Genomic DNA, 12013 nt, shown 5'->3' with positions numbered 1-12013 from the left:
TCAGAGCAAAAATTTAGGACTCCTAAAATTAGGACTGACATGCCCATTATTTTAAAGAGTTTCTCCTAAATCTGCAAGTTAAGAGCAACTTTTAGCCTTAAGATGTTTTGTGAATAGGGCAACATTTGTATTTTAAAACCTTTATTTTAATATGGAAACATGACATCTCATTCTACAATATTTCTATGATTAAATCACTGACTCCTCCCCATCAGCCAATCACTGTGTGTATACTCCATAGCAACGAGGTCAACCCCGCCCTTACTCTTAGCTTAAGACTTCAGTCTATTCCTTAGTAAAAGTTGGTCTCAGCAGCTTTGTGAATAGGTTTTAAGAGAAAACTCTTAGCTAAGAACTTTTACTGCTATTTAGGAGAACTCTTAGTGCCCCTCCCTGGCACATTCCTCACAGCCCCTCCTGGCACATTCCTCTGATAATCAGAGGAACTAGATTGGGGTGAGGTTACTCCACCTTGTCTGAGGTAATCTGAGTAGTGGTTAAGTGATTATAAAAAAAAATATTTATGGTTAAGCCACACAAGATCAGAAAGATTTAGAAAGAACCAAATCAGAAAATATATTTCGGGGCATTAAAGCCAATAAAAAAACTGATGGAGTGATAGTGGCTATGGTGAAGGTGAATGACTATGACAAAGAGCTGGGGCCAGCTGATACTCCAGTGTGACTTACCCACACAGAGACGTCCAGTGACATCCAGTTTAAGACTCTCTGGACACTGACATTTAAAGGAACCTCTAGTGTTCACACACTGTCCATTATGACACACACCAGGAAACACCTCACACTCATTCACATCTACACAGAGAAAGAGCAACAGAGAAGTACATTGTGATTAACTAGGTAAGCTTAAGACAAAAATCAGAGATTTTACAGTTTGTCAGTTACTTCAATATGACACAGTAACCTTCACATGAAGCCCCTCTTGGCCGAGCAAATCCTTGTTCACATACAGGATCTGTGAATATAAATAATAGTATTCATGAAATAAAAAAACATCACAATTTATAGCTTTAAAACGACACACACATTTTTAAATGGATAAAATACTAGTAAAAACATTTAAAACATTTTCAAGTATTTACATTTTTGTTTTTGCCAATAAAAGTATACTTTAAGTATACTAAAGTAAAAAAAAAAAAAAAAAAAAAGTGAATTTTTTTAATCATATAGTATAATAGGCTAATAACGAATCAGGTTGAAATTCAAATATACTTAACATATACAGTATGATTAAAAAAAAAATCATCCTATAAATATTGGCAGCCGATAAATCTCTAGTAAAAAGATTTATTAAAATCAAATTATTAAACATTTCTATTTAACTTTTGATTAAAGGTGCAATATGTAAGATTTATGTCCGCTAGAGGTCGCTAGAGGCCTATTCAAAACAAAACGTAGCTTTATGGTCTTCACATCACAGCCGGTGGAAACAATCGGGATGGACTCAGGAAGAAATCATGTTCATGGATGAGATTATTAACGTTACTGTAGTATGAAGCAGAGCAGGACCGAGTTTTGTGGGAGCTCAACGAGGCCACTGGAGCGACTGCGCAACACACACTGCTAGCAACAGAACTTTTATTATGCCACAGTCACCGGCGCTGCTTCCGCTTTTCCGGTCATGAGTATGAGTTAGCACAGCTCTGTTTAACATATTAAAGGTGCCCTAGAATCAGAATTTGAATTTACCTCGGCATAGTTGAATAACAAGAGTTCAGTACATGGAAAAGACATACAGTGAGTTTAAAACTCCATTGTTTCCTCCTTCTTATGTAAATCTCATTTGTTTAAAAGACTTCCGGAAAACACTTGGATCTAAACATAAAACCCAATTGTTACGTAACAGTCGGGATCATTAATATGTATGACCCCAATATTTGCATAATGCCAGCCCATTCGACGCATTAGACAAGGAAAGGCAGTATTAACGTCTGGATCTGTGCACAGACAAGGTAAGCAAGCAAGAACAACAGCGAAAAATGGCAGATGGAGCAATAATAACTGACATGATCCATGATATCATGATATTTTTAGTGATATTTGTAAATTATCTTTCTAAATGTTTCATTAGCATGTTGCTAATACTGTTAAATGTGGTTAAAGTTACCATCGTTTCTTACTGTATTCACGGAGACGAGAGTCGTTGCAATTTTTATTTTTAAACACGTGCAGTCTGTGTAATGCATAAACACGACTTCATTCTTTATAAATCTCTCCAACAGTGTAGAATTAGCCACAGAGCATAGCCTCAAACTCACACAGAATCAAACGTAACCATCTAAATAAATACTTTACTCACATAATTCGAAGCATGCATGCAGCATGCATGACGAACATCTTGTAAAGATCCATTTGAGGGTTATATTAGCTGTGTAAACTTTGTTTATGCACTGTATTATAGTCGATAGCTCGTGGGGCAGAGGGAACGCATCTCTTAAAGGGGCCGTGCTGAAAAAATCAGTGCATAGTTAATCATGCCCCAAAATAGGCAGTTAAAAAAATTAATTAAAAAAAATCTATGGGGTATTTTGAGCTGAAACTTCACAGACACATTCAGGGGACACCTAGGACTTATATTACATCTTGTAAAAAAACAATCTAGGGCACCTTTAAATATATTTGAGTGTATTGAAAATTATGTTATAACGTTACTCTGTGCATTTGCTCGGCGGCTGCTGTGAGACACTTGTTTGAGACAAACTGCAGTAAGCTAGATCAAATTTAGGATATCATATTAAATGCTGGATGTCTTGCATTGATAAATGGCATGCAATTAATTTTGTAAAAAAATTCTGTATTACTGTTACTAAAAATAAATCTGCATCTTATTATGCTATGTTAGCTACTTGACAAAATAGTGTTTTTCTCTGAGGCATTGTAAAGCATGGTACTCGCAAAAAAAACAACAAGAAAATTAGATTTAAACAATAAGACTAAACATGTTGAGCTATATAACAACAATTAGTTGTCTGTCTATAAACGTAACCAAACAGTTGTTCCCTTGTCTATTAAGACATGTAATATATTAAAGCGTCTTTGGTGTTTTACAAAATAAAACCGAGAACCGGAAACCAAGGGTAACGCGGGTATGACGCAACTGACAGGAGACTCCTCACATGTCCCAGAGCAAAATAGCAATTTTCTCACGATTTACAAATAGTTTGAAATGTTTGGGATATTGTAAGTACTCAAGTGAACAAAATATAAAACACTGGCCTAGTGGTTTTTGGATATTTTACTGCAAAAATCTTACATATTGACCTTTAATCAAAGAATCCCCAAAAAAGTATCACAGCTTTCACAAAAATATTAATCATTAACTATTTTCAACATTGATAATAATAAGAAATATAGCTGCAAGCAGCAATTATGGGGCCAAGCACAAAAACGGCCAACAGTGAGCAATTAAAGACCTATTAAGATTATTTTAGGCAAAAGAACTGAAAAATTATATATACTGTCAAAAGTAAGAATTTACTGGTTCATCACTTTTGGTGGCACTGTGTCCAAATTGTTGTGGTATGGTCAGAGTGAAGTGACAATGACACTTTCAAAGTTTGGTGTCAATATGTCAAAGCACTGCAGAGATACAGCTTCAAGAGTGGGTTTTGCATCATGCTTCAAATTCGTTGCTCACATGAAAACAGTTTGATGACTTGAAATCCATATCTTTTTGTCGGCATGGTCTGAAGATGATACGGTTAGATTTTGGTGAAAATCGGAGCAGCAGTCTAGGAGGAGTTCGAAAAAGTAGGTTTTTAAAGAAAAACTATTTGGCGGACAGTAAGTTCAGCCGACTATGGCAAATTTGATATCTATGTTCTCAGCATGACCCAAGGAATCTATTAAAGGTCCCGTTTTTCGTGTTGTTTTGAAGCTTTGATAGTGTTTATAGTGTGCAATATAACATGTGTTCATGTTTCACGTGAAAAAAAAACACAGTATTTTTCACATAATTTACTTATCTGTATACCGCTGTTTCCACTGTCATAAAAACGGGCTGATGACTTCCTTGTTCTATGAAGTCCCTCCTTCAGAAATACGTAACGAGTTCTGATTGTGCCAGCGGTTCCTGTGTTGTGATTCGACAGCAGCTTAGCGCTCCTTGCCCGGAAAGGTCACGCCTCTTACCATAACGTGTGCTGCACATAGTTTTACATGTGGATTATTGTGGTGTTGTGCCGAATGAACACAAAAGTCAATAATTCCAGAGAGACTGAACTCTTTAATCTCCACAAGCAGCGACAGAAAATGTACAACGTTAGCACTCACTCAGAAGAGTACCTCATACGGAAAACATCCATATACATAAACATAGTCCCCTCTTGTGGCCATTATGTGCACTGCAGTCCAACATTAACTATTGCAGTAAGGATACCACAATTATAATTTTCGGGAACCGAGTTAAACATAAATTGTAACCATTGATCTCTAAGTACAGCGTCCCTGGGAAGGCCAAACAAAGGTGATTGGACTGTGGGATGAAAATAACACCGTTTCGACAACATGGCGACAAACACACTCTACAAATCCAACTCTTGCTCTTCTCCGTGGGAGCGCAACAAGACCACGCCCCCTTTTTTATGTATTCCTGTGGGCGGAGGTTAGTCAAAAAAACTGTTTTAGTGACGTCATTAAAGAAGGAAGTAGAGGGATGTAGTCCAAACTGGCCGTTCGATGTAGGCGACTTCTGTTAAATAAAATATCTCGCTTGGCATTGAACTTTGAGCTTTAAAATTTTACAAATTTTATTTATACTCTAACAACAACATTACACACTAACTAAAGTTTGAAATATGGGATCACGAAGAACGGGACCTTTAAGATCAGTTTCATTACAATCGGTTAATATAGTCAAAAAGTTATTAACATTTTTTTTTTTTTTTGTAAATTTTGACCACAAGGTTGCGCTGCACCGAAACTTTTTGAGTATTGTCAGGGCATGGTGCCAAAGACCCATATTGAGTTTCGTAATGATACGCTAATGCATTTTTAAAATACAGCATTTTAGCAAAATTAAAAATGGCCGACGGTCAAAATGTCCGATATGGGAAAATTGGATATCATTCGGCATGGCATAATGCCCTGAATCTAACGAGACCAAACTTATGATTTTTGGACAAACCCATCAGAAGTTATAAGCAAAAATATCTCCGCAACAGTAGGTGGCACTGCGCCTAAACGCTGCATGTTGCTTCAGGTCATGCTTGTGATCATAGACATCCTATAGGTAGACGCCCTATAGAGTGCCCCAAGGATGATGCGTTTTTGTAGGCCAACCCGGAAGTTAGCGGCGCACGGGTTCCCTCGATCGAAAGCCTATGCATTTTTCCCATAGACTTTTGGAAAATCGCATAAAATAAGCTCTGTGTTTAACAAAGGGTTATGACACTTACACGTTTTGTCTATCAAGATAATCTTTACAAGTTAACACATCATTTATAGATTTTGAAGCCTAAATAAAGTTGTCAGATATAAAAGGCTAACAGTAGGCTATAAACGGACTACAGCTCACCATGGTCGCGGATCAACGTCGTCACCACCAAACTTCCTCAAACTGTATTTAAAAAACAACTTTATTTATAAACATGCTCGCTGATTATGATCTGTGCTGTTATGAATACTTTTCCACTTTTTCATGAGAAATGCTGTCCAAATGTCCCATTTTTAATGATGACGTCTAAAGTCCCCGCCAAAGGAAGTAGTCCCTTTTAGCAATTTGTTAGCAACCGCCAATTTTAAGACACAGTAAAAGTTAAAAAAAATCACAAGTGGGTTATAACTGGTGTGATTTATGTCATAGATCAAAACGCGAAAGTATTTAGAAGCTTTGTTAACCACAGACCTTATTTCAGGCGATTTAGCAAAAACCCATTCAAAAAACCCATAGACTTGACGTCGTTGGAACCGGAACTCCTAAAATGCTAACTCGCTTCCGGGTTTTGCCTACAAAAACGCGTCATCCCTGGGGCACTCTATTGGCCGCTGGGCGCTGAGATTTGCGGCCGCCATCTTAGACCGGTCATACTCCTAAGCTGCGTCCCAATTCGCCTACTTATACTACGAGCATTTACTGTTTTTGTAAAAAAAAAAAAAAAAAAAAAAAAAAAAGTACATACTTTTGAGTGTGTAGCAGAAGAGTAGACAAGCTTTGGGACATACTACCTCGTAATAACTGCGTTTTTAACAGACATTCTGTCGCTTATTAACGCAAACTGTAACTGTTTAAACTACCCTGTCAATCATCTTGTCACAGTTAAAATCCTTCACATTGAATTAAATTTATTTTCCTGCCGTTTCGGAGAGAAATGTAGTCGCACGTTGATCTGCCAGTCATGGGTCTTTCATGAAGAGAACTCTCCTCATCTTTGCATAATGATGCATTTGAAAGTTAATGACCAAACGCATCGTTAAATTCACAATGCTGTTTCAGATGAAATATAATGTGAATAACATTTAATAAATACGTTTTTGTCAGGTTATATTGATTATTAATTATTCAAGCCCCTTTATCTTAACCGCTCTGCTTAACCGTTGGACCTCGCAAGTGTTTTCCACATAACTTGTTAGCATTCAGATTAGAAAGAAGTTCGAAAGCACTTGTTAGAATGCACTCAATGCACGAAACTTACTTTTAGCATTAGGTAACGTTAAGTGCCTATCACCAACACAATCCAATCTGAATTTAATACATAGCCTACAATGTTCGACCGGACATAATAACTGTTATTTGTGTTTGTGCACGTGATATCAGGAAGCAATGTATACACACATGACGGCAAAGCACAAATCGAGTTACTCCTCCCACTTCTGCTAGTATTACTGATATCTTATTTTACTGCAACTATCTGTTTCTGGTTCTTTATCATATTTATAGTGTGTGATTTATAAATTACCTTATATCCTACATCACATATTTTGTTTTTGGACGTCTGGTCACTTTATATCTCATTGTAACGTGGTCAGTAGATATCGGAAGAAGGAGGCGGGAACCGGCGAACGTTCAAACAAACTTTAATGTAAAATAAACAAACAACAAAACGAAAGTAATGCCGGCAGACCCTCGCGGACATCTGCTGGCCACACAAACATAATAAAACATAAAATAAAGTCCAGGCCTGGTCCTCTCTCGTCCTTCACTGTAGCTGCTCCTACTTTTATGCCTTCGGAGCTCCTCTGTGAGAGACTCGAGGCCGGCACGCCTCTCAGGTGATGCTCATTATCACTCGCGTCACCGGCCTCGCGCCGTTCCCTCACGGCTCTCACCCACCCTGCTCGTCACATACCCCCAACGCCCCTCACAGGCCGGGGGGTACTCCCGCGCTGCCCGAACTCCGCAGCACCGGTCCAAGATGGTGGCTCCACGGCTCGTCCGTGCCAATAGGCAGTAGCGTTAGATAGGGCGTCTACCTATATTATGTCTATGCTTGTGATGACATGTACCAAGTTTGGCCTGAATACGCTAAAGCGTCGCGGAGATACAGCCTTGCGATTATTTTCGCAAGAACTACATACAATTTGTTCACGTGTTTTTCGAAAACGGTTTGAGGAATCGACTTACATAACTTTTTGTCGGCATGGTCTGAAGATTATCTGGTTAAATTTCCATGAAAATTTTCATGGGGGAAAATGACGTCATAGGGTGCAATCGATTCATCTTGACCCAAGGAACCAGAGGAAAAAAATTTGTTTCTAAACCTTATGGTTCAAAAGTTATTAACATAAACATAAGTGCAACTTTGGACAGCTGGTGGCGCTAGAGGGATTGAGTTAGAGACGCCAAATTTGCTATGGACACAGATCAAACTGTCCTCTAACTGTGTGCCAAATTTCATAACTTTCCTGCAAGCGGTTCTATGGGTTGCCATAGACTTCCTGAGCGGAAGAAGAAGAATAATAATAAAGAAAAAGAAAAAGAATGCCAACAGATACAATAGGTGCCTACGCACCTTCGGTACTTGGCCCCTAAATATTTATTGAGCAGCAAATCAGTATATTAGAATGATTTATTTTTGGTTATTTTCTTTTTTTTTATAAAATTTTCAAAACAGAAATAAAAATAGACGAAACAAACAACATAAAATCAAGGAACAGATACTTTCAGCACTGCTTATAAAATATTACAAGTATGCATATGACATACCAATACCAATAAGAAATTGAGTACAAAGCACTTTGAAATGTGCCTTATTGCCCTGTGAACTGGTCACAAACAGATTTTGCAAGCATATTAGAATGATTTCAGAAGGATCATGTGACACTGAAGATTGGAGTATAAGATTGGAGTTTAAATAAAGATATTGACTTACTGCACAATTTACTTTAAATTATAATAGTATTTCACTGTACATTACTGTATTTTTGATCAAATAAATTCAGCCTTGGTGAACATGAGACATTTTTCAAAAACATAAAAAAAAAAATCATACTGACCTCAAACTTTTTAACAGTAAAGTCTAGTACACTACAGTAGTACTAAGTAGCTTGTGCTTCCAGAACTCTGTACAGTAAGCAGCAGTGTTTTCATACCAGTTTGACATGGTTCACATGGGCTGCCCCAGGCTTTTCCCAGCGTGGCACAGCACTGTGACCTCAGTGTAGCTCCATTAATGTTCACTTCACAGCGGCCGTCCCGGAGGGTCAACCAGCACGAGCCCTTCAGGCTGTCTGTGGAAATAAACCTCCATGAGCACAATCAAAGTACACACACAATAACAGAAAAGGAAAAGAACACAGTATGGAGTCTTTTTGAATATTGAGAAACATGTAAATAAATTAAAATACATTTCTTTTAAATTTGTGTTTTTCCCAAACATATGTTAATGATGAAATTAAAATCTTCTTGAGGTGTGTGTGCATGATTTAACATGTACATTTACCAACACATAAAAGTCCGGTGGAGTCCAGTTTATTTCCTAGTGAGCACTCACAGGAGAAGGAACCCACACTGTTCTTACAGACTCCATTAACACAGGGGCCGCTCGCACACTCATTCACGTCTGGAAATAGATTACTAAAAGGTTGGACAATCTGAAAGGTTATATGATCTGACTAATGAGAGAAAAGTGCTAGAATATTAAAGATAAAAAATATGTACACTAGTAACTTGATGAAGTCTCCTCTCTTCATATAATATTATTACAATTTAAAAGAACTGTTTTCTATGTGAATATATTGTAAAATGTAATTTATTCTATATATAACATTTCTGATTATAATCAATGTTGAAAGCAGTTGTGCTGCTTCATATTTTTGTGGAAGCCATGATACATTACCATTCAAAAGTTTGGGGTAAATTTCTTTTAAAGAAATTAATACTTATAATCCTAATTTCAGCAAGGGCACATTAAATTGATCAAAAGTGACAGTAAACATTTATAATGTTGCAAAAGATTTCTGTTTCAAATAAATGTTCATTTCACAGTTTCCACAGAAATATGAAGCAGCACAACTATTTTTAACATTGATAATAATCAGAAATGTTTCTTGAGTATCAAATCATAATAGAATTATTTCTGAAGGATCATGTGACACTGAACACTGGAATAATGATGCTGAAAATTCAGCTTTGATCACAGGAATAAATTACATTTTACAATACATATTTAAATAGAAGTTATTAGAACAATTATTTTAATTGTAATAATATTTCAAAATATTAATGTTTTACTGTATTTTTTAATGAAATAAATGCAGCCTTAGTGAGCAGAAGAGACTTCTTTCAAACACATTAAAATATCATAAAAAAAAAAAAAAAAAAAACTACCACTGATCTACTTCACCAAACATGTTAGGGCATGTAAGGCCTGTCTCATTTCAGGTGGAATACTGTAAACAACTGTCTCTGGAATTTACACCATGTTTCTACAAACATAGGGTAACTGCAACGAAAAAACTGAAGCGACAAGAACCTGAGTCATCTGGTCATTTAAGAGGTTGCTAAATCTGTTGTAACTGACCCTCACACGTCTCTGTGTCGTGTCTGAAGGTGTATCCGTCTGGGCAGGTGCAGCTGTAGCTGCCGGGAACATTCCGGCACAGGCCGTTATCACAGAGGAGACTGTTCATTACACATTCATCAATATCTGCAAACACAGATGGCTGGGTCATGAGACACATCAGATAACATTTGACTCCTGTAATTCCACATCATTTTTTTGTTTACACTGTACAGCAATATCCTTTAGGGAACTACAAACTACAGTGTAGACAATTTACATCAATTTGCATTAAATATAAATGTATCCAGTCAAATGATAAGCAAAAAACTGTATGAACTCAAGTTGTGTAGTGCACTGGTCTCATTGGAGGCAAAGGTCTCATTGGAGTAACTCATCTGTGCATATTACAGGTCAACTGACCCAGACAGTTTCTGCCAGTCTGGTCATTTTCATAGCCGCTGTTACAGACGCAGTGGAAAGTTCCTCTGAGATTCTCACACACTCCATTTGAGCAGATATCAGGATCCAGAGCACACTCATTAATGTCTGCCTCACAAAGAAATACAACATAGCATGAAGTTCATTTAAATCATTTAAAAGGTAAAATGACACTTTCATATTTCACAATGTGAGAAATGGACAAGTCTGTCTTGTAGTGAAAACAAAGTTTTACATGAGGTTATGACAACATACTGAATACAGAACTGCAATGTGAATTAACAACATGTCAATTCTGGTGTAATACAGGTTGGAAGACTTAAAATCTGAACAAGTATTAAAACACTGAGCATCGTACACTTGCTGAATTTTTTAATGGTTTCAGAGAAAAATTGGGCTTTATTACACAAAATGACTGAGGATCACACACTCCCAGACATCAAGTCATTCCAAACACAAAAACTGCTAGGAGATGCATGACAAATAACAAGAATATGCATTCTAAAATCAGCTCAAAACATCACACATGCTTGATTTCTTCCAAATGGATGGCAGTGTTATTTTTAATGTATCATTGAGATACTATTATAGTTTTTGTTAATATATTGAATTAGATTTTATTTTTACATTTTGCATTTTTGTTAGTTAAAGTTTTAGTGTCATTTTAATAGTTTTAGGGTTTTTTAAATATGCATGCATTATTTATTCATTTTTATTCCAATTTTAGTTTGTTAATTTAGTACATCAAATTAAGGTAAATAAAAATGAGAAATGCTGCCTTGGCAACTAGCTGAAATAAGTTAAAGGTTTATTTTTATTATTATTATATTTTATTTTATTTCAGTTAACATTTAATAGTGTTTTTATGGTTTTAGTTTGAGTTACTCGCTACACGATTTCTCCCAAAGTCTTCGGACATTTGGCAACTTGTCCAGACTGTAAATCGGCTCAAAAAGTTACGTAATTAATTCCAACCTTTAGCCTATCACTGTTTGTAGGATAAAGCATGAAGCATGACATCAGAATTACCTTTGCCATCAGCAGAAAATCCAACACCGCTCACACACAGGGCCTGAAACTCAACTAGAACAGCGAGAGAACAACACATGACAGCAGTGTGCAATACCTTATTATCTGTGTGAAATTATAACATGCTTTACAGATTTTGTTTAATCAGACTAACACTTATGAATGCATTAGCTCGAATAAACTGCATCTGAAAAGTTTTGCGAAAAAAGTCCCCCCCTCCCCTCCTCAGAAAAACTCACATATTTATTATAGGAAAATATAGCAGCTACAAGATAAATGACAGGAACAGTACATCATATTCTTCATTAAATATTCAAGTAAAAAAGACATGATTGGAATACATTTGGGAGACATTTATGGAATACATGCTAGACAGAAAACAAAACCATTTATTAATTATGATTCATTTGTTTATAGATCCTTTGCTTAAGCAGAGCTGGTCTTGGCAGCGGTTAATTTCCAAATGTTCTTAATTTTGGTTTGGTTCTCCTCCTAAAATTCTCTCATTAACAGTAACAGTGCATGAAAATCAACTTCCAGAAAGGAAGAAATAAGATCCATGATTAGAAAACTTGTAAACTGTTG

The 12013-nt window shown here is 36.5% G+C and overlaps 1 protein-coding gene across 1 annotated transcript in view; it reads right to left on the bottom strand.

The window, feature by feature from the left end:
* Positions 1-12013, bottom strand: part of LOC137028415 (fibrillin-2) — a 148856-nt gene that overhangs the window by 59008 nt on the left and 77835 nt on the right. Inside the window, exons 17-23 of the mRNA XM_067397170.1 lie at positions 11429-11482; positions 10382-10507; positions 9980-10105; positions 8900-9019; positions 8550-8687; positions 925-975; positions 690-815 (exon numbers count right to left, since the gene is read on the bottom strand). Coding sequence (XP_067253271.1) covers positions 690-815; positions 925-975; positions 8550-8687; positions 8900-9019; positions 9980-10105; positions 10382-10507; positions 11429-11482 — 741 coding nt within the window. The remainder of the gene's footprint in view (positions 1-689; positions 816-924; positions 976-8549; positions 8688-8899; positions 9020-9979; positions 10106-10381; positions 10508-11428; positions 11483-12013) is intronic.

The sequence above is a fragment of the Chanodichthys erythropterus genome, chromosome 10 (genome assembly GCF_024489055.1).
Source record: "Chanodichthys erythropterus isolate Z2021 chromosome 10, ASM2448905v1, whole genome shotgun sequence".
NCBI lineage: Eukaryota > Metazoa > Chordata > Actinopteri > Cypriniformes > Xenocyprididae > Chanodichthys > Chanodichthys erythropterus.
This window is presented reverse-complemented; position numbering and strand designations above follow the sequence as displayed.